The following is a 24410-nucleotide window of genomic DNA, read 5'->3' on the forward strand; positions in this document are numbered from 1 at the left end:
CCTTGTCAGCAGTAGATTTCAAAATCGCTAGAAGTTAAATGCTTCACATAATTAAACTATAATAAAGCTAAAACGATAATAAAAGCTTAAACTACCTGTGTCTTCACGGTGTCACGGCAAAAATCTGCATGTGGGTTTCACTGCGCATAAAACAGTAAACTTGTCCTCAGGGCATGGAGCACTCAGACATACGGCGATAATCGCCTACAGGCGTTTTGCGTGAATTTTATAATTACACGCCAGGTAAAGGGTCAGCCTTCTAAGGGAAGCAGACAATCACAGATAAATTGTAGAAAAGACCAGAAGAAAACACGTTGCTGGCAGTTATTGATGCTCGCAAATTGACACATTTTGCTTGGGAGAACATAAAGTCCTCCCAAAAATACTCCGCCCATGTGCGAATTTAAGAATAAGCGTCTTTCTTCCTTCGCCCACGTTACTGCTTTTACAGTAGGGTGTCGAATATCAAGTTAATACACACCGATAGAAACTCGCTCACTGCGAAGCGTCGCAGGCGTTGTATCATGACAGCGTTGCAATGCACTGATGTTACCCCAGTGAAGGAAATACACTAAAAAGAGACGCTCACCTTCAGGTTGGTGGACTTTACTTAATTTCACTGTGGAGTTGTTTTCTTGTTTCTTTTTTGTGCCTTTTCCAGCATGATTCCGAAGACGAAAAAGTAGCTTCTAAAGAATGCACGTTCATTTCAGAACACAGATCATGTACTGCAGCTCCAGTGGAAGTACAGAAAAACAAAAACTATATATCAGTTAGAAAAAGGAGCAAAGTGTGTTTACTTTTAATCCGTTTTCATGCTAACGAAAGCTTTCTTCTTTGCATAATGTGTATAGTTTAAGATGAGTAATAATTAGTGAGATTTTGAGTCCTCACCCTCCGATTAATTTCCACAGGTAGGAACTTGGGAACTGTATGTTAGGTACCTGTAACTGCACCGTACTTCGGGTCGTCCTGGTTTTTGGACAAACGCCCTTGGTAAATAGCGCACCTCTCACTTTTCCTTTTCTTTTAAAATATTTTTTTAAATACATTGCCGTCATTTTTATATTTACATTAGTTATTAAAATAGAGTACCATGTAGGCTCTGTGAATCTGCAATACGTCTATGGGCAAAAACGGATTTTCTGTACAATATATTCGGCCAACTACTGAACTGTATATAGAAAATAACATCATTGTTCTGTATTTCTGTGGTTTAGATTTTTTGTACGTGTTCTCATTTTTTTAAATCTAGTACAATGGTAAATATTATGAAAACGACCAACAATTTCAACTACGTTTTGATCATTTAAGCTGCATTATTATTAGTATTACTAATAAAAGTAATGATGGAAGTCGTTTTTAAGTTTCAGCAAAAACAGGTTACTTCTAAACATGGTTTTAATCAAACACCGTACAAAAACAGATTTTCACCAGTTGCAAAAACACAATAATATAATGGGTACGACATTAAAAAATATTTTCTTTTTTCAGTATACGGAAGTATGCAGTGACCAACTTTTAATTTTAAAAAATGTTTCTTTCTGGCTTTGAATTAAGAACAACAACAACAAAGAAAAGACAAACCAAAATTGGACATAAGTAAAATGGTAATTTGCTTTTCAACCGATCAGATCCAGATAAGTCAAGGAATTTCATTGCTATATCATTGCATGGGTTCATTTCAACATCACCATCTGTTGAAATTAGAAAAGAAACACTTCAATGGCATGGATGTTAGTACCTTCTTTTGTGCTCAACTAAAAATAAACCTCATCTTACATAAGAGACAACCAAGACAGCCTTTATCCCCAGTGCTTTCAAAATGCTGCGTAGTAAATAATTCTCAAGTACCATTTTTTGGTGGCTGTTAATGAATCCATGGCAACCCAGTGAGAAAATAAAAAGTTTAATTGCGTTGCAGTTTGCATTGGCTCTCTGACCCCCATTCTTAAACATCTTCGTTGGCTCACACTAACATGTCCAAAGTAACCCAGAGAAGATGCGATGCTACACTGATGTCTCTCGGCAGTGATTCATTAATTGCTGATGTCCACAGCAATGCACTTGCATGTACTGTATATTACAGGGAAAGTTAACACTACAGCTCGAGATCTCATGAAACCAATGTGGATGCCTGAATCATCAGCCGAATCTCAGAATGACATTGAAGAATCACTGTTCTCATTCAGCCTTCAGTGTTTTATGTACTGCAGAGGCAGGTGGGATGATAACTCCACCTTTTCAGTTGATCCCACTGGAGGTCCTATTGTCCGTACCATTGCTGATCCACTATTCCAAAGTGGCCAGTGTCGATGTCCTTGCTACTTGCTAAACGCCCAAACTCCGTCATGCCTTTTACATCTCCTCAGGGAGAACACTGTCATTGTGGATAAACTGTGGTCATGGAGTTATGGATCTCTTCACTCAAGATTAGACAGACTTCTTCCCCTCAAGGAACAGTTACTTGCCTTAATGATATCTTTGGCACATCCTTTAGAGGAGCAGTGACACATCTGTTTGGAATGGGATAATGAACCACAATAGTGCTCTCTCTGTCAGTGGAATTCACTGTGATCCAGGCTGCCTGCTCATGGGCTGCTTGGGTTCTTGGGATGACAAGCACAGACACGAAGCTCTTTCCTAGTCACCTCCCTTCTCTGTGCAGCTGAGAGAGGAGTAGATTATTGTACCACAGGTGAGGGGGCTGCCTGTCAAGCCCTGCTGGCAGAATCAGTGATTTTGGAAACCACTGGGCATCTGAGAGAAAAATGACATTTGTATCTGATGACACCACTGACATAGTATGACTTGTCCATGGAGCTAGGGTCATATGTAGAGGTGACGAAGACTTGTCCGCTTTTGATCAAAATGTAAATATCTATACATTCGAGTGACAGTTTCCATGGGTTTTATCATCCTAATATGATAAATATGATCAATAGTTCAGAACGTGATAAATATGATCACACATTTGTCTGCAAAACTGCAGTCAGCCCTGGACCTAGAGACAGAAATCACATTAAGACCCTGTGTGGCTTCTGGTCCTGTCTGTGCCATCACTTAAGAACCGTCAGTATTTACCTCCTGCAGACAGAGCATAAGCAAGTAAGTTGTTTTACTGCTGTCTGTCAGCAAAGATAATCCTCATTGTATTTCTCAGAGAAAGTAATGAATTAAAAATTATAATTATCTAATCAATTGTCTATTAATTGTTCATCGTTAATTGTTGATTATTAATTTTCAATAAAATGTGTAAATAATAATTATGTTATTGATTACAAAACCTTTATAATATTTGGTAAATGTCATAAAGGATCCTATCGCACATGTGGGAACTGATGCAGATATCACACTTTTTGCGTTGCCATGCTGACCTGGATTTAAGATCCACCTTCAGATGATCAGAAGTGAATTCTCACCTACCTTCAGTTTTACCATACATTTGTTCTTTCAGTCTTTAGGGTTATTCTAATATTTCTTCTGAACTGTGTTTAAAATCACTTTGCATGTTGAGCATTTATCTGCATGTATCACGAGCTCCTATCTTGGATTTCAGACACTGCTGGATTAATTCAGGCTCAGGGTCCTCAGCGTGATGGAAACATTCCAACATGGATTGTGCAAGGGGATTTCTGAGGTTTTCAACCTCAGACAATAATAATAATAATTCAATGTCTAATTAAGGATAAATAGCTCTTAAAGGCAGGATAACAAAAGACAAAGATCCCTATCTTTACCTCCCCTTTTATATGTCATGTAATTTTCAGAACCATTCACTGACAAGGTCTTCTGATGATTGGAAATAAAGAAACTTTGGACTGAAATCCTTTTAAAAACACCACCAATCCTTTCTTACTTGCTACAGTACAAGTGGGCAGTCACACCGGAACAGCTGTCAGAATACAGTTACAAGGGGTTTGTCTTATCAGCATGAAGATGTCCTGACTTTAATAGAAAGCATTTTTAAAATGAATAAAAACCTTTTTAAAAGAGCAGACTGCAGGTAATTAATCTTATTGTCCATAGAGCATTAATTCTGCATAGTCAAAGCTCAGACTATCTGTCTGACTTCCAAACTGCCCTGAACTACGGTATACTATCAAATCTTACCTAAAATAATCTGGTCACACCTTCTTTAAATTATTTTGTACAATGCACATCACCTTCACCAAGAGGTACTAAAATAACATTAATAACTGTTCGTGACAATTGCACACTAAATGTACAAAACTATTAATAATACTTACAATTTCTCAAAGTTTAGATCATAGAATGTGTTGGATCAATATGAATACTTATGTACCAGCTGCCTTATGAATGTTATTGTAGACTGTTGATGTAACTTCTATAAACATGATACGCTGTCTACCTACAGTAACTATACCTGCCACTTAGGTATAGATCACAGCAATGTTCCCTAAAACCTGCGGGCTTTAAATTTGCCAAAGCTATTATTTTGGTTAGCCAGTGTAGATGTGAAAGATTCATTTACAAAATATTTCTACTTAGTTTGTCCACTCGTGAGCCTGATTTTGGTGAACTGTTGAGAAGGTTTGGAAACATTATTAAACACCCTTACGAGAAATGTCTCTTGTTAAAGGTGAGGGTGTCTGTCTCTGAGCTCATGTTCCATCTTGTTGCACTGTTGTGAACCCATAACACAATGACTACAAACAGGTGTTGTAGAATCACCCCCAATACAGCTTGTAATTAACTTTAATGCCTCTACTAATTACAAGTATTAGGGGCATTCCTTCTGCGTTTTTATAGTGCCTGCTATAGAGTTTGAGGTATCGGACAGCTCCGGGCCCATTAGCTTAAAGTACCAGATTTTTCAGCTGCTTGAAATTTCTCAGGGGTTTCCCCTTAGAGAAACTACAGTAAGTGTAAATGAGCTGCAGTATAGCTACAATGCTTCCTATAGCTACAAGTGGAAGGAAATTAAAGGGAAGATAAAACAACAATGTGGTATGCAGAATCGAACCCAGGCTCCTGGAGGTGGGAGGCTGCAGTGCTATCCACCTTGACATCCTAGAGAGAGAGAGAAAAAAAGAGCGAAAATCGCAAAGTAAACATAAAAATAAAAGTAAAAGTTATGACAATGCGTATATGTATGTGTTCCGAACTGGAGTTTGTATGATTTGTTCTCTTAAAAACACAGTATGCTGGAAGGTCTTATAGTTATTGTGAAGCATCTGTCTCGGCCTCTTTATTTCACAGTACACAGTGGATATCTTACGCTGGCTGGCCTTGCTTTCTGCCACGAACTCACTAGTGCTTGCTATTTCAGATGCAACACACAGAGCTTGTTTCAAATCCATTCAAAATACATTACTCATGCCCAAGGGGGCAATTTAAGTGGGGAATTTTGCCATGATCTAAAAACCTTTCCAAGGTGTCCTGCAAATGTGAAACGAGTTTATAGCCAATTCCATACATCTATGTTCCAACCACTCTATCCAGTACAGGGTCCTGGGGGAGCCTATCTCAGGAGAAAACAGGCGCAAGGCAGGATACATCTTGGACAGGATGCCAGTCCCTTGCATGAGCTGAATTAAAATGTCATCTTTGAGCAAAGTGGAGTAAAATATGAGCTACTGTATGTGCCAGTCTTGATTTTCTGCTTTTCCCCTCAAAGGCCTACCGGAGTGCACCTTCCCAATGGCAGCCAGCAGCTTCTTCCTGATCACTTGCTTCGCCATAGTTGTGTTCCTCGCCATGACAATTCAGTGCCAAGGTACGTCAGCAGCAGCTCATCCTGTCTCATGAGCTATGCCCTCGCCGACAAGGGCCTGTGTGAGCAGGGCAGGGAGACAATCACACCCGAAGGTAAAAATATAAAATACATGTTTTTAGCAACAATTAAAATGAACTATTTATATTCTCTCTATATAATATATTAATATTTGATATACTGTACCTTTTCTTGGTGTAAAGTGATATATATGTGAGACTGCGTAGAGAAACTCAGGTACTGTATTTGCATAACACCCTCCACTGATGAAAACCCACATACAGTGAAGAGTAGTGCCTCGGTTATAAGCCCCCATCCTTTGGATGAGATGTCCAACCAAGGTCTTAACTAAAAAAGATTTCATGGCACTGGTTGTAAGAGTAAGAGCATTAACCCTAGTGTATTGGCATTCCACACTGGATGTCCTCAATCTGGCCTGCCTACATTTCGCTCTAGATTAGTGGAATGATTTCTCACTGCTTCCTCTGACATACTGTACAGTGAAGTGGGGTCACTGGCGCAGAAGTGCTGCTATGTGTTCACCAGGTGGGTGCTTTACCTCAGAGGTGTACTCTATGATGTGAGTGACGTTCTATATGTGAATTCCTTTGGATGAAAAGTGCCAGAAAAGTCAATAAACTATTCTTATAACGGTGTGATAAATGAGCACAGAAACATGTGTCAGCTACTGAAGTACTGTACGGTATGTACATTTGAGCCGCACCAAATACAGCTGGATATATTTCCTGATTAAGATATTCAAGTGGTCTGTGGTCCAAAATTGCACAGCCTGATGCTGATGTGTGATTCCTGATGCTAATTTTAATTTTTACCATATGTCTTACAAAATCCTTACAGAACTTTGTCACAGCAAAGAAAGGTACAGCAGTGTCTTGTGTTACTTTAACAAATCAGAAGACTTCATGCAAGAAATTAATGTACTTTTGCAAAGTGCTCAGTTGCTTGATTTTAAATAAAACTCAAAGAATTATGAGCTTAATTGCAACTAAAAGATTTGTCTGATTTGATAGTTTCTTAGATGTTTTTTTAGAAATCTCTTGTTGTTTCTAAGAGCTGATATCAGAAATAAAGATCTCAGACAATTATTAATTAAATTAAGGGCTTGATTAAGCTACTGAGAAGTCTTCCATACCAAAACCCAAAGTGTTTTGCAAGCCAGAGTGAAAGGAATTTGAAGAATTCACAAGTTGTGAATCAACATAAAGGTTCTCTATATAGTTATGTGAGTTATGTAATTAAGTTATAAATTTAGAAAGCTTTAGTCTTTTGTCTGAGAAAAAGTAACAAGGAATATGAAAATACACACAAATAAATTACACGAAAGTATTAGAAGATAAGAACATAATAAGAGTTACAAACAAGAGGAGGCCACTCAGCCCGTTTGATCCGAAGATCTCACCAGTCACTTTTTGAAAGAGGCCAGGGTGTAGCTTTAACAATTTGGCTGGATAGACTGTGCCAGACTCCTGCAACCCTTTGTGTAAAGAAGTGTCTCCTGTCTCCTGTTTTACAGGCACTTCCACATAGTTTCCATGTCTGAGCTTGTCATACTGTAGGTAAACAATTGAAAGTGAATGGTGTAATACAGAAACATTGAGATCTCTGAGGTCATAAACATAAAATATTAATTTTTAACATTTCACCTTTAGAAACCCCCCCCCCCCAACACATCTCAGTATTATGGTATCACAGGTCTTGGAAGTGTCAGCTGCATGGGTGAATCTCCACCTGTGCTTTTTTCATGCTGCCAAATTTCTTTTCCTTTTGCAGAACAATCCTTTGTGGAGGAATTTGTGGAGGAAAAGAGTTTATGATTATGACCACAAGAGTAGAGATTTTGTCTTCAGTTGTATTTTTTACCTTCATTTTAAAAGAAAGGATGCCAGGCTCCAATCAGCCTAAACCTGCCTGGGAGGCCAGGTCAGGACAGCACAAGTTTGCACAGTTTGGTGTGAAACACCAAAAATGTTATTGTTTTGAAAAATCAAGTGCAGACATGGTCAGTGTGTACAATTACACAACTTTTATAGAAAAAGATCTCAAACTGTAGCTTATCTGCGTACAGAAGGTTTGAGTTGCTCTTATTTAGCTTTGCTGTTTTGTTTTCCCTCCCACGAGAGGTTAATTGTTTCTATGTGCTTTCATTGTACATTGAGAGGAACTCGCCTTACGAATGTGAATCATTTTTTCCACTTCAGAGTATTTTATTCAAATGTGTCTGGCAGTGCTCCAAATCAATCCTCCTGCATTAAGACTTGAGCTACTGTCATAATAAATGTGCAACATATCTGTCTAATGGAAAGAAATGTCTACATAAAGAAGTTTCTTGAGACAATGTTTAATTATTTTGATGGGTTTACATACGGTATTTATGCTATTGCAAATCAAGGTTTGTGACTTTCCTTTGGTGCAATTTTGTTGTACTACAGTTGAAATACATTTTCAACTGCACTAATTGCACCCCAGAAACAGGAAAGCATGCTATTTGGGTTATGACTTTATTTGATATTTTCAGTGACATGGTAGATTGTGTGCTAGCACTGCTGTCTTACAGCTCCAGGGACCGGGGTTTAGATTCAGTCAGGCATCTGTCTGTGTGGAGTCTATATAGTCATACTGTACCAATGTTTGCAGTCTAAGCTACTGTATAAGGTCTGGTGCTATCAATCAGAACACTCTATCATTGTTTGAGGGAAATACTGATATCTGTGGTGAATGTAAGAGCACAGCAGGGGCCTCACTTTCATCTGCAGAAGAGCAACAGCTGGAGAAATACTGTTTTCTCTCACATAGGACGTCCAGTAATTTCACATTGTCTGAGGCAGGAGATAGGAAATACTGTGGTGTTAGCAGATGCTGTTCTGCCAAAGATGGGGGAGTACATTTGGATGCCTTCCATGGAATGCTTACTCGGTATTTTCAGAATTGCTGGCTTAAGGCACTTTGACAGTCTTATGACTGATTCTTTTCCATCGCAATAACTGACACTGTAAAAACAACCACAATATCGAGACAAAAAGCATTGAACGTTATTGTGTAGTGCTTTTGGGTCAACCAGATCTACTAAAAATATGCCGATCGCCTTCCCGATAACATAACATCCCCCTCACCTCACTCAAAGAAAGTGGAAATGAAGTGAGGACAATCAAGCAAGCTGACAAAAACTGTAAAGAATATAATAGTAAATATAGGTCCCTCAGGAAATAATGTCCATCCTGTGATTATTTCAGTGATTTCTATGATGTTATGAGAGCAAGTGTTTATTGTAATTTAGCTGGGTCAGTTGGATTTGCATCTATGCTCTTTCAAATATTACCAGATTTTGTTTAATGAACTTAAATTGCTTTGGTTTATTGTCCAATCGTAGATGTTGAAATCAGACCTTTTCCAAGCTTTGAGTCACTTCATGTAGTTTGAGGCTTGAGCTGTTGAAATTTCAGTTCGTATTTTTCACAGACATTTGGTTACTAATATCTTTGAAAACAAAGTTGCGTTCATATCAATTGCAGTTTACTCTTGGGAGGCAGGCAAAGATCAGTTTGTCCTTGGGATGAAGGAAATGTGGAAATGAAGATTGGCAGAGTCAAAGTGTGTTTATCACAGAGGTGGAAAAATACACTGTACATTTCTTGCTTTTGTGGTGTGCTTGGAGTAATATTATTTGATTGCTACATACAGAACCTTCTCACATGTAAATAAGTGTTTGGCAGCTGTATTGGTGTTCATAATAATTTGGCAGGATTCAGTATAAATGTAATATATATATATATAGTATGAAGCATTGATTAAGATGATTCATATAAAGGAAAATTTGGACATTTTTCTTATTTATGGATGCCTTTGGCCTTAAAACATCGGAATCCCTGGAAGTTTGATATATGAGGATTCTAGTCATGCCTGGGTTTGAAATGGAATTATTGTTACCCTTTCAGACAAAGACACAGTTAAAGAAGCTGTTTCCTTTCATTTGCTGCCAGTGTGCTATTAACACACACTCAGCACTGTGTAATGGTTCCAGGAAAAATGAAGGCTGAAGCTACTGATGTCTCACAAACGGACAAGACACAACAGTTCATTCATACTCCCTCTGTCTGCTTCAGTCAGTTTGCCGCTGCATCTTACTTCTCGCTAACCTTTCCACAAATATACTTCCTGTGCTGACTTCTTCATGATTATTAATATACAGCAGAACAAAACATGAACTTGATGAGGCACCCAGCTGGATGGCTGCTGTGGATGATCACTAGGGCTCAAGAGCTGTACGTGAAAGGGGGAAATTGTTGCTCTTGGGCACAGGGAGCAACAACTGGAAATATTGCAAATGAGTTGCAAACAACGATGGGATTCACTTTTTTTTCCTGGGTAGGACAGTGGAACTTTCTGCTTCCAAGACGTTGCCCCAAGGATTTCACAAAAAAAGCCTCAGAAGGCTTTGATTTTTTATCTATTTTTGACGACTTACTTGCTCCTTCGGCTCTTTGAACTGAAATGCAGATCTCTCGCTTACACCATCTTTCCACTTTGACCTCACATGGAACATGGCCTCTCGCTCCCACAGATCTGCGCCTTGACTGCAGCAATGACTGCTTACCTTTGACAAGCAGGGCTGTATTATGTCCTAGTGATGGACTGGCGCCCCATCCAGGGTGTACCCTGCCTTGTGCTCGTTGCTTGCCGGGTAGGCTCCGGCCTCCCGCGACACCGTACGGTACAAAGAGGTTTGATAAATGACATGACGTGACAATATGGCAAGACTGAATGAATCTTGATGAATCCTTAAAGAGGATCTTTGAGTATGGTGCTCTACAGTATGTAATCTAAATAACAATTCTAATTAGCTAAATGATAAACATTAGTAACTTTCCATACTATCCAGGCAATATCCTTAATGTATTTCACTAAGTGAACTTATTAGCAGTTGCAGTTAACAGTTAATGTGACAGTAAAGGCTGGGATTAAATCCCATATGAGAGATGGTGATATCCTAAAATTGTATCACTGTGTCACTATTACTATTGTCATGTATTGCACACATATTTTAACATATTTGAATGTGTGCCTGAAATATACACAGAATATCTGAAATGATAATAATTTAAATGCTTTTTCTTTTATGTGTAATTTGGCAATGCATTTTGCAAATGTATTCCAGCATACATTTGTTGTTTTCTATAATATTGAAGTGGGTGTCTTTCAAGAAGGGCTTCTCTCTTTTCTCACTCTGAGTCAGCACGACACTGGGTCACCCAGTATCCTTCATCCTACCCCCACATATCTATGTCTACCACGCTACCCCCCCATATCTGTACCGTGGCTGCCCTGACATGGCTGGGTTACCTGGGCATGTGTACTCCTCATGATGAAGTCTGTCTGACATGGGGCACAGGGAGGCGAGGCAGGTGGTACAAGGCAGTGCCTGCTCTGCAGAGAGGGGAGGCTCTCCTGCTGCCTGTTGTTAATTACCCTTCTCCACACTGCACTCAGAGCTCCACCGCTGTCCGCCCGGCGCACAGAAGCACACATACAGTGGTGCATAGTCAAGACCATACGTTTGTCATGTCCGCCACTGTCCAGCTACACCGCCTGCCTCAATTGCCCTTCACCTTTTTCTGCCTTTGTGAATACAGTATTATATTTTACCAACTGCCCACCTCCCTGTCCATCTGTCTGCCTGTTGGTCAGGGTCCTGAACTGGACCTGGTGTATTTCTGATGCACAGTCTAGCTCATTCATTGCAGAACCCACCCTATACTTGTTATGGGACACTCAGTACTCTGATTCCTGTTCTCTGCTGAGGCAGAAGAGAAGGAAAGGGATTTTATCATGCTGACCAATAATACATTTTGTGTTAGTTCCTATACTTTGTTTAAATCTCAGTAAAGGCAAAACTGTAGTAATAACACCAGTAAACTGTACTGTATGTACAAGCTGTGTGTACATTTTCTTACATTATATTTTGAAGTACGTGCAGTTTAGTACATAATGGGAAGGCTAGAGCTCACACAGTAAAGGATGGAGGGGTAGTAATTGTTTATTCCTGACTGTCCGAAATGTGTAGCTCAGGTCTGGTGTGCTCTTTCCCAGGGAAGCTGAAGCTGACTGTGCTGTCGGAAGACCGCCTGCAGATGAAGTGGAAGGAGGCGGAGGGACCAGTTCAGGGCTACAGGGTCCGAGTGAAGCCGCTATCAGGTAGGAGATGAGGTGGATGGAGGGAGAGACTTCACCAGACTTCACCAGAGGGCCTGCTCACTTGTGCCCTTCACCCAGAGACCAGGGAACAAAAGAGCTGTCTGTGATCAAAGATCATACAAAGTAAACCTTGAATTTAGTGTGTCTTTGGACACTGCAGTGGGCAATATGTGTCAGAAATTGTCCATACAAGCAACTCCCCCTTTCTGAGAAACCAGGGAAGACAGGGGAGGAACATGGATTGGACCAATTTCTTGTGGCAAAGGAGCATTACAGAGATATTTAGCAGCATACAGGAACCTAATAGGTTCTGAACTGCAATTCACTATAGTTCAGGTCTGAACTGAACTTTCCCTTTAAAGAGTTTACACGGAAAAGCTGAATGGGGAAGGACGGATATGGATTTTTTCTTTTATTTTCTGATTTTCTTGCAGTTGTCATTTTCTATCACATACAAAAGAAAACAAAATCCTTTAAATACATCTTACGTCAAGCTATGAGTCATGTCAAGACAAGGAAGAGCAGGACCCTGTCATTGACATGCATTTACCTCAGAATAAAGAACTGCTCCAGTGCTGTTCAGAAAGAATTCAAAAACCAACTAATGCTACCATCACTGCATTTTGGGCCAATACATGTTCAAATCAAATCAGGGTATTTTATAATCAGATATTCAAATATTGAATCATCAGTTTCCACCCGCGATTCCTAGCTACAAGCCCTGCAACCACAGACAGCGAGTGCATTCCTCTGACTTGGCCCAGCTTCGAGCTCTTTATCTTTAAACACTCCTCAGACTGTACAGCCCTGGACGAGAGATCTGGGCCCTGCTTGCGGCGGGATGCCTGTGAAGTCACAGGGAGCGCTGTCGCTGAGAGCAGAAAGAGCCAGAACTAATCCAGAACCTGCCCTGGGCAGCTTTCAGCTAAAAATCCCAGGGCGTTTCTCGAAAAGAGTAGGGGTGTAACCCCGACGTCCTGGCCAAATTTCCCATCGGCCTTTATCAATCATGGCCTCCTAACAATCCCCTTCTATGAATTGGCTTCTGTAACGAACAGTTCTTTCCGGACCCTATGCGGACGACACAGTCCGACGGAGTGGGGAAACACTAGGGAAACGTCATGCAGGAAAACGGGGCTGAAGACAGGGGGGCGTGTCCAAGGTGCGCTGGTGCACGGGGGAGGTGTGGCCGAGGCGAACAATCCGAGAGAGTAGTCCTTAGGGAATATCCAAAACACAAGGGTAAGTCCAAAACCAGAAGATCCATCAGAAGAAAGAATTAAAACCACGAAGGCCGGGTCGGAACCGGCGGACGGGGAACAGGAACGGGAACAGAGGTTAAAACCTTAACGGGACCAGGCGCTTCCAGGTCCCGGACTTGCACGATATGGAAATCAGATGCGGAGCCCGGATGAGCGTCAGCGCCTGGCTTTTAAGGTGGGCTGGGAATAGGGAACAGGTGCAGAGAATAAAGTCTTAGTGAAAGGGCTGGAGCACCCTTAAGGAGGGGGGACTATAATCGTGACAGCTTCATTACTCTGCTCTCCTCCCCACTGATCGCTGACGTGTGGTGAGCGTTCTGGCGCACTATGGCTGCCGTCGCATCATCCAGGTGGATGCTGCACATTGGTGGTGGTGGAGGGGAATCCCCATTACCTGTAAAGCGCTTTGAGTGGAGTGTCCAGAAAAGTGCTATATAAGTGTAAGCAATTATTATTGTTATTATTATTACCTGTGCACTGCCAGCTTGGGAAGCTCAATGCCCTATGAATGTTTGAATATGAAGAGCTGGCCTTTATGTTGTTAAATGCAGTGACCCTCTCTAATTCCGCCTTGCACTGCAAGTGGAGCTGTGCCCCAGAGTAGTTCCCTGCCCTTGCAGTCTAAAGTGCTGTGTGCTTTCCCACTCTGAGGGAACACCATGAAGGATGTTTCATATGCCCTACAGATGCATCTCGGGATCCATCACTACTGTGGTGGGTACAAGGACTGTACACTTAGCTGGCGTGAGACTTAGCTCTTCCCCACGGTGATGGAAATCCAGCACTGTAGGATTATTTAGATGTTACAGAGTGGCTCAGCAGAAAGACAGCTCACTTCTTGTAGAGGCAGGAGGGATTAGTGATGGCGAAACAGAAGGGTAGGGTTCAAACAGAGAAGCTTGGATCAAGGCTGATTAAAAATAGCACAACATGCGTTTTACTTGTTTTATTTTTTTAACTTGTTTTGTTTTTTTTGCTAAGAGCTACGACTGGAAGCCATTCCATTCCCCTGCCCCTCACTTCCAGTGAGACAGACAAGGTTCCCTGAAATTATTTCCCCATTGAGTCAGCTCCAGACTGCTCTGTGACACGCAGGTGGTGTGAGCGAGCGGCCTCTCTTGTGGGGGAATGATGATTGATAGGCACGCAGCCAGTTTCCCAGTACCTCAGCCCTGTCTGGGCAGGCCTGAGCCCAGCCTTCCAGGGAGACAGACGGAAGAAAAGCACAGGCCTCCAAACCACTTCAAAAACAGGCTTAATCTTAAAAACTGGATCTTTAAAACATCCCTTAAGCAGCAACACTATACAACAGTAGTAACTAATTAAGTACATATAGATACTTACTTATTGATAACTGTTGTGGGAGCACAGTCTTGCAGATTCAGTTTCTATTGAGCTCAGTAAGTACAGCAACATGAGCAGGGTCTGCCCTGCAGAATAGACACACTGCAAGGGTTTTTCTTATGTTTGTCCTGTTTTAGGATGTGTTTGTGAATGTTTGTTCCATCTTTTCATATGTGACAAAAGTTGAATTCACACTGTGAGTGTTGATCTTGTCTTTAGATGTGACACATAACACCTTGTAGAAAGAAATTAGTTACTACAGCTGTTAAAGCTGGTCAGCTTTCTTCTGTCTTACTATACATTTGGGTAAAGGCACACCAGCATTTACTTTAATTCCTTCCACAATGCAGTTAAGCCTTGTAGTGCTGGATATGTACAATACATACATGTTTCACTTCAATAACAAAATAGTAATTAGAGATAACTAAATTAGAAATGTACATTATAATTTCTTATGATTTCAATTAATTATGAATAGCAGCTTGTCATTCATGACATACTGTATACATCTACCTGTGGACTTTTTTTGTCAATTACCAAGGGACAGCATAATAGATATTTTGGAGTTCTTCACTAATATTTTGTTTGTCAATGCTGTATTTAATTATTTTCAGATGATTTTCAGACTTGTTCTCGCCTCTTTACCTTTCAGCATTTGTCTACTGTAGCTGGGGTCACTTTGCAGAGCAAAGAAAAACCATCAGTGTTTATAATGTAAAAGTTATCAGCCACAGTTTATAGCTACTGCTTATTGTTAAAAAGCAACATAACTGAACGGAAAGATATTGATCTATGTAATATATATATATCCATAATATATAAAAGCTTAACAGAATTAGATGTTTTTTATGATTATACTTTCTGTCATTCTGAAATGGTCTCAGCTAATCAATTGTCACATTACCCATGATCCACAGCAACTTCTGCTTGCTCTTAAAAACATCATAACCCTGAAAGTTGTTCCTTATAACAATTATAGATGAGCCCATTTCACTGGTCAAAGTATAGCTATGCCATGCTCATGAGCAAAAATGAGTCTGCACCTCCTGACTTTGACTTAATATGCATGAAGCAGACTTAGACTCTAGGCTGTTTCTGCTTTCTAGTGCTGTGAAATGGTGAGAGCAAATTAGCATTCATCCAAGGAGTCTTCAATAGAAGCTTAGTCCAATGCAGGACCGCAGAGAGCTTTTCATAAGCTCTTTTCACAGTTTCATATACCATATTTTACTGAAAGAACTGCTGTTCGTTAGATTCTGAATGAGTTCCTGTGCATCTTTCATGCTCCCCCCTCTGTCACTGTCACATGGATCTGTGGCGATAGGCAAAATTGTGGCAGGGAGATGTTATAGTGAAAGTGAGATCAAAAGAAAAGGAAATTTCAAAGCACACAAAAAAACATTATTAGCACAAATTAGCATGGTGGCTGCCTAGGAAAGTAAAATGTTTCTTGTGGTTTATTTTAGCAGTTATATAGGCTTGCAGTTAAGTTAGAACAAATTCCACCCACACTTTCCATTCAGGAAAATAAGAATGCTAACACAAATCCCTGATCAAAACTGGGATTAATTAGTAACAGACTTAATGATCTGTCCACTGAGGGGGTTGGACAAGCAAGCCAGACTCCCTGCTTGAGACAACTGTCTTGTTGAGCCACTATTTAACCAGTCTCTGAAGAAAGAGTCCTCTGAAGAACGCCTTGTACTGCGGACCCAGACCCTGTGCTGAAAACAGATCTGCTTGTCCCCAGAATCCTTGCATGACTGCACGACACAGTCATCTCCTGTTTGTTCTTTTTCTTTCCCCCCCCCATGTTGGCCTTTGAAAGCTGAGACAGAGCACGAGATGATGCTGACGACCAACAGCGCGAAGGCCACTGTGGCCGGCCTCGTCCCCGCGCAGGAGTACACGCTGCAGATATTCCTGCTCAACGGCACCCAGGAGCGCCTCTTTGCCAAGCGCAGCTTCACCAGTAAGGCCAAAGCTCAGCACCAACCTTTATCCATCCTTCCTTCCACCTATATTCTAACTGCTTTATCCAGTAAGGGCGCCGGAGCCTCGTTATTCTCGTTAACCTTGGCAAGCTGGCAGGGTACAGCCTGGACGGGATGCCAGTCCATTAAGGGCACACACACAGAGACAGTCACACCAGGGCCAGATTCTGCCAGAAGCCAATTAACCTCCCAGTATGGTTTTAGACTGTGGGAGGATAGGGGAGCACCTGGAGGAAACCCACGCGAATGTAGGGAGAACGTACAAACTCGCCTCAGGTAGCGCCCCAGGAATTGAATCCAAGACCCCCAACTCTGCAAGGCTGCAACGCTAACCACTGTGCCACCGTGCCACCCACAATAACTACTAGCCTCACTTACATTCTCTACAATGTACAGTGTAAGTGTGCAAATGGACAAAAAATATGTGTGACTTATATATACAATACAGTATGTTCTCACCATCAATTTCTGCACAGGGCTCTTCTCAGTCTCCTGCTAGTCTCAGTGGGACACTCCCAGTGATCTCTGGCCTGACCATCAGATGTATACAGTTATAGTACAGAACATTTGCAAGTTCTTCGATAATTTTATTTTCTTTTTCCAAGGCACAATTGTAATAAGAGTACCAGATCCTGGTCCCTTATCCCTCGTATCAGGTACCAGGTATCCCTGCTAACTTACCCTTAATGATAATTGACATTTTACCATACGATACATCTATGCAAGCATCTGTTGTGGATTACATCAGAGCTTTTCTAAATTAATTTAAGCCCTGTATCAGACATTGCCAAAAGTTGTCACAGAATGAAAAAACTACAGTGTTGCTGTTAATTGAAGTGCTGTGAATTCCGTGTATTTGGAGCATTAAGTGAGTTTTATTCCATCCAATAATCAGAGCAGCTTGGGAGACTGGGCACTTGTTCTGATAAAAAGAAACCCTTGAAGTTGATCAATATCACACTTTCAGTAGACCCCTATTCTATTTAAGTTAAGAACATCTTTCTCACATCTTCTATCCTGAACCTCCACAATGTCATGCATAACCTAAATTGAAAAAATACGGTATATGGGAAAAACAATGTGAAGCTACGTTGGAAATACCACTTTTCCTACATTTCATTTCAGTCCTGAAACACAGGACTTATTAGGGCAATATAGACAACATTCCCTATAGGCAATGCAGTGCATATAGCCATATATGGAAGAAAAAAAATGTGAAGCTAACTTGGAAATACCACTTTTCCTACATTTCATTTCAGTCCTGAAACACAGCCATGCCATCACAACTTGTCTACGGTTTGAGGGAATTCTAACCCTAACCCTAGCTAAGGATTGGGAAGGTTAGGGTTAGGGGTTCAGTCTACCTTCAAAATATCAATACCACCTTCTACCCATTTCAGGGGAAAATATACTTCAGCAAATGACAATAACAGTCAGATCTGACATAGTAACCTCCCCAAACTAATGAGAAAGCATCAGTAATGCTTAAATTTGGATTTTTGTCAAGAAATCCGTTATTAGAAATCTCATGTTCAATGGTGTCCTCAGTGAGCATTATTTTGGGCTTAGCTAGGGTAAGAGTCAGGAATACCCAATAAATATTCAATTTATTTGATAAAATGCTTCCCTGGAATAAAAGGCAAATGCAAGAGTTTCAAAATACTACTCAGTTTTTTTCAAACTTTTGCAATTAGTGCAATATAGACAACACTCCCATATAGGCAATGCAGTGCATATAGCCATATATAGAAGAAAAAAAATGTGAAGCTAACTTGGAAATACCACTTTTCCTACATTTCATTTCAGTCCTGAAACACAGCCATGCCATCACAACTTGTCTACAGTTTGAGGGAATTCTAATCCTAACCCTAGCTAAGGATTGGGAAGGTTAGGGTTAGGGGTTCAGTCTACCTTCAAAATATCAAGACCACCTTCTACCCATTTCAGGGGAAAATATACTTCAGCAAATGACAATAACAGTCAGATCTGACATAGTAACCTCCCCAAACTAATGAGAAAGCATCATTAATGCTTAAATTTGGATTTTTGTCAAGAAATCCGTTAATGGAAATCTTTTGTTCAATGGTGTCCTCAGTGAGCATTATTTTGGGCTTAGCTAGGGTAAGAGTCAGGAATACCCAATAAATACTCAATTTATTTGATAAAATGCTTCCCTGGAATGAAAGGCAAGTGCAAGAGTTTGAAAATAGTACTCAGTTTCTTTCAAACTTTTCCTATTAGGGCAATATAGACAACATTCCCATATAGGCAATGCAGTGCATATAGCCATATATAGAAGAAAAAAAATGTGAAGCTAACTTGAAAATTCCACTTTTCCTACATTTCATTTCAGTCCTGAAACACAGCCATGCCATCACAACTTGTCTACGATTTGAGGGAATTCTAACCCTAACCCTAGCTAAGGATTGGGAAGGTTAGGGTTAGGGGTTCAGTCTACCTTCAAAATATCAATACCACCTTCTACCCATTTCAGGGGAAAATATACTTCAGCAAATGACAATAACAGTCAGATCTGACATAGTAACCTCCCCAAACTAATGAGAAAGCATCATTAATGCTTAAATTTGGATTTTTGTCAAGAAATGTGTTAATGGAAATCTTTTGTTCAATGGTGTCCTCAGTGAGCATTGTTTTGGGATTAGCTAGGGTAAGAGTCAGGAATACCCAATAAATACTCAATTTATTTGATAATATGCTTCTCTGGAATGAAAGGCAAATGCAAGAGGTTGAAAATAGTACTCAGTTTCTTTCAAACTTTTGCTATTAGGGCAATATAGACAACATTCCCATATTGGCAATGCAGTGCATATAGCCATATATGGAAGAAAACAAATGTGAAGCTAACTTGGAAATACCACTTTTCCTACATTTCATTTCAGTCCTGAAACACAGCCATGCCATCACAACTTGTCTACGGTTTGAGGGAATTCTAACCCTAACCCTAGCTAAGGATTGGGAAGGTTAGGGTTAGGGGTTCAGTCTACCTTCAAAATATCAAGACCACCTTCTACCCATTTCAGGGGAAAATATACTTCAGCAAATGACAATAACAGTCAGATCTGACAAAGTAACCTCCCCAAACTAATGAGAAAGCATCATTAATGCTTAAATTTGGATTTTTGTCAAGAAATCCGTTAATGGAAATCTTTTGTTCAATGGTGTCCTCAGTGAGCATTATTTTGGGCTTAGCTAGGGTAAGAGTCAGGAATACCCAATAAATACACTATTTATTTCATAATATGCTTCTCTGGAATGAATGGCAAATGCAAGAGTTTGAAAATACTACTCAGTTTTTTTCAAAATTTTGCAATTAGTGCAATATAGACAACACTCCCATATAGGCAATGCAGTGCATATAGCCATATATAGAAAAAAAAATGTGCAGCTAAGCTGGAAATACCACTTTTCCTACATTTCATTTCAGTCCTGAAACACAGCCATGCCATCACAACTTGTCTACGGTTTGAGGGAATTCTAACCCTAACCCTAGCTAAGGATTGGGAAGGTTAGGGTTAGGGGTTCAGTCTACCTTCAAAATATCAATACCACCTTCTACCCATTTCAGGGGAAAATATACTTCAGCAAATGACAATAACAGTCAGATCTGACATAGTAACCTCCCCAAACTAATGAGAAAGCATCATTTATGCTTAAATTTGGATTTTTGTCAAGAAATCCGTTATTGGAAATCTCATGTTCAATGGTGTCATCAGTGAGCATTATTTTGGGCTTAGCTAGGGTAAGAGTCAGGAATACCCAATAAATACTCAATTTATTTGATAAAATGCTTCCCTGGAATGAAAGGCAAGTGCAAGAGTTTGAAAATAGTACTCAGTTTCTTTCAAACTTTTGCTATTAGGGCAATATAGACAACATTCCCATATAGGCAATGCAGTGCATATAGCCATATATAGAAGAAAAAAAATGTGAAGCTAACTTGAAAATTCCACTTTTCCTACATTTCATTTCAGTCCTGAAACACAGCCATGCCATCACAACTTGTCTACGATTTGAGGGAATTCTAACCCTAACCCTAGCTAAGGATTGGGAAGGTTAGGGTTAGGGGTTCAGTCTACCTTCAAAATATCAATACCACCTTCTACCCATTTCAGGGGAAAATATACTTCAGCAAATGACAATAACAGTCAGATCTGACATAGTAACCTCCCCAAACTAATGAGAAAGCATCATTAATGCTTAAATTTGGATTTTTGTCAAGAAATCCGTTATTGGAAATCTCATGTTCAATGGTGTCATCAGTGAGCATTATTTTGGGCTTAGCTAGGGTAAGAGTCAGGAATACCCAATAAATACTCAATTTATTTGATAAAATGCTTCCCTGGAATGAAAGGCAAGTGCAAGAGTTTGAAAATAGTACTCAGTTTCTTTCAAACTTTTGCTATTAGGGCAATATAGACAACATTCCCATATAGGCAATGCAGTGCATATAGCCATATATAGAAGAAAAAAAATGTGAAGCTAACTTGGAAATACCACTTTTCCTACATTTCATTTCAGTCCTGAAACACAGCCATGCCATCACAACTTGTCTACGATTTGAGGGAATTCTAACCCTAACCCTAGCTAAGGATTGGGAAGGTTAGGGTTAGGGGTTCAGTCTACCTTCAAAATATCAAGACCACTTTCTACCCATTTCAGGGGAAAATATACTTCAGCAAATGACAATAACAGTCAGATCTGACATAGTAACCTCCCCAAACTAATGAGAAAGCATCATTTATGCTTAAATTTGGATTTTTGTCAAGAAATCCGTTATTGGAAATCTCATGTTCAATGGTGTCATCAGTGAGCATTATTTTGGGCTTAGCTAGGGTAAGAGTCAGGAATACCCAATAAATACTCAATTTATTTGATAAAATGCTTCCCTGGAATGAAAGGCAAGTGCAAGAGTTTGAAAATAGTACTCAGTTTCTTTCAAACTTTTGCTATTAGGGCAATATAGACAACATTCCCATATAGGCAATGCAGTGCATATAGCCATATATAGAAGAAAAAAAATGTGAAGCTAACTTGAAAATTCCACTTTTCCTACATTTCATTTCAGTCCTGAAACACAGCCATGCCATCACAACTTGTCTACGATTTGAGGGAATTCTAACCCTAACCCTAGCTAAGGATTGGGAAGGTTAGGGTTAGGGGTTCAGTCTACCTTCAAAATATCAATACCACCTTCTACCCATTTCAGGGGAAAATATACTTCAGCAAATGACAATAACAGTCAGATCTGACATAGTAACCTCCCCAAACTAATGAGAAAGCATCATTAATGCTTAAATTTGGATTTTTGTCAAGAAATCCGTTATTGGAAATCTCATGTTCAATGGTGTCATCAGTGAGCATTATTTTGGGCTTAGCTAGGGTAAGAGTCAGGAATACCCAATAAATACTCAATTTATTTGATAAAATGCTTCCCTGGAATGAAAGGCAAGTGCAAGAGTTTGAAAATAGTACTCAGTTTCTTTCAAACTTTTGCTATTAGGGCAATATAGACAACATTCCCATATAGGCAATGCAGTGCATATAGCCATATATAGAAGAAAAAAAATGTGAAGCTAACTTGGAAATACCACTTTTCCTACATTTCATTTCAGTCCTGAAACACAGCCATGCCATCACAACTTGTCTACGATTTGAGGGAATTCTAACCCTAACCCTAGCTAAGGATTGGGAAGGTTAGGGTTAGGGGTTCAGTCTACCTTCAAAATATCAATACCACCTTCTACCCATTTCAGGGGAAAATATACTTCAGCAAATGACAATAACAGTCAGATCTGACATAGTAACCTCCCCAAACTAATGAGAAAGCATCATTAATGCTTAAATTTGGATTTTTGTCAAGAAATCCGTTATTGGAAATCTCATGTTCAATGGTGTCATCAGTGAGCATTATTTTGGGCTTAGCTAGGGTAAGAGTCAGGAATACCCAATAAATACTCAATTTATTTGATAAAATGCTTCCCTGGAATGAAAGGCAAGTGCAAGAGTTTGAAAATAGTACTCAGTTTCTTTCAAACTTTTGCTATTAGGGCAATATAGACAACATTCCCATATAGGCAATGCAGTGCATATAGCCATATATGGAAGAAAAAAAATGTGAAGCTAACTTGGAAATACCACTTTTCCTACATTTCATTTCAGTCCTGAAACACAGCCATGCCATCACAACTTGTCTACGGTTTGAGGGAATTCTAACCCTAACCCTAGCTAAGGATTGGGAAGGTTAGGGTTAGGGGTTCAGTCTACCTTCAAAATATCAAGACCACTTTCTACCCATTTCAGGGGAAAATATACTTCAGCAAATGACAATAACAGTCAGATCTGACATAGTAACCTCCCCAAACTAATGAGAAAGCATCATTAATGCTTAAATTTGGATTTTTGTCAAGAAATCCGTTAATGGAAATCTTTTGTTCAATGGTGTCCTCAGTGAGCATTATTTTGGGCTTAGCTAGGGTAAGAGTCAGGAATACCCAATAAATACACAATTTATTTCATAATATGCTTCTCTGGAATGAATGGCAAATGCAAGAGTTTGAAAATACTACTCAGTTTTTTTCAAAATTTTGCAATTAGTGCAATATAGACAACACTCCCATATAGGCAATGCAGTGCATATAGCCATATATAGAAGAAAAAAAATGTGAAGCTAACTTGGAAATACCACTTTTCCTACATTTCATTTCAGTCCTGAAACACAGCCATGCCATCACAACTTGTCTACGGTTTGAGGGAATTCTAACCCTAACCCTAGCTAAGGATTGGGAAGGTTAGGGTTAGGGGTTCAGTCTACCTTCAAATATCAAGACCACCTTCTACCCATTTCAGGGGAAAATATACTTCAGCAAATGACAATAACAGTCAGATCTGACATAGGAACCTCCCCAAACTAATGAGAAAGCATCATTAATGCTTAAATTTGGATTTTTGTCAAGAGATCCGTTATTGGAAATCTCATGTTCAATGGTGTCATCAGTGAGCATTATTTTGGGCTTAGCTAGGGTAAGAGTCAGGAATACCCAATAAATACTCAATTTATTTGATAAAATGCTTCCCTGGAATGAAAGGCAAGTGCAAGAGTTTGAAAATAGTACTCAGTTTCTTTCAAACTTTTGCTATTAGGGCAATATAGACAACATTCCCATATAGGCAATGCAGTGCATATAGCCATATATAGAAGAAAAAAAATGTGAAGCTAACTTGAAAATTCCACTTTTCCTACATTTCATTTCAGTCCTGAAACACAGCCATGCCATCACAACTTGTCTACGATTTGAGGGAATTCTAACCCTAACCCTAGCTAAGGATTGGGAAGGTTAGGGTTAGGGGTTCAGTCTACCTTCAAAATATCAATACCACCTTCTACCCATTTCAGGGGAAAATATACTTCAGCAAATCACAATAACAGTCAGATCTGACATAGTAACCTCCCCAAACTAATGAGAAAGCATCATTAATGCTTAAATTTGGATTTTTGTCAAGAAATCTGTTAATGGAAATCTTTTGTTTAATGGTGTCCTCAGTGAGCATTGTTTTGGGCTTAGCTAGGGTAAGAGTCAGGAATACCCAATAAATACTCAATTTATTTGATATTATGCTTCTCTGGAATGAAAGGCAAATGCAAGAGTTTGAAAATACTACTCAGGTTCTTTCAAACTTTTGCTATTAGTGCAATATAGACAACATTCTCATATAGGCAATGCAGTGCATCTAGCCATATATGGAAGAAAAAAAATGTGAAGCTAACTTGGAAATACCACTTTTCCTACATTTCATTTCAGTCCTGAAACACAGCTATGCCATCACAACTTGTCTACGGTTTGA

The 24410-nt window shown here is 39.7% G+C and overlaps 1 protein-coding gene across 1 annotated transcript in view; it reads left to right on the plus strand.

Annotated features, from left to right (window-relative positions):
• Positions 1-484: 484 nt before the first annotated feature.
• Positions 485-24410, plus strand: part of col20a1 (collagen type XX alpha 1 chain) — a 61903-nt gene continuing 37977 nt past the window's right edge. Inside the window, exons 1-4 of the mRNA XM_088937419.1 lie at positions 485-595; positions 5642-5740; positions 11843-11947; positions 16382-16525. Of these exons, the coding sequence (XP_088793545.1) occupies positions 5665-5740; positions 11843-11947; positions 16382-16525 (325 nt within the window). The 5' untranslated portion in view covers positions 485-595; positions 5642-5664. The remainder of the gene's footprint in view (positions 596-5641; positions 5741-11842; positions 11948-16381; positions 16526-24410) is intronic.

Source organism: Atractosteus spatula, chromosome 19 (genome assembly GCF_055471065.1).
Source record: "Atractosteus spatula isolate fAtrSpa1 chromosome 19, fAtrSpa1.hap1, whole genome shotgun sequence".
NCBI classification, from domain to species: Eukaryota; Metazoa; Chordata; class Actinopteri; order Semionotiformes; family Lepisosteidae; genus Atractosteus; species Atractosteus spatula.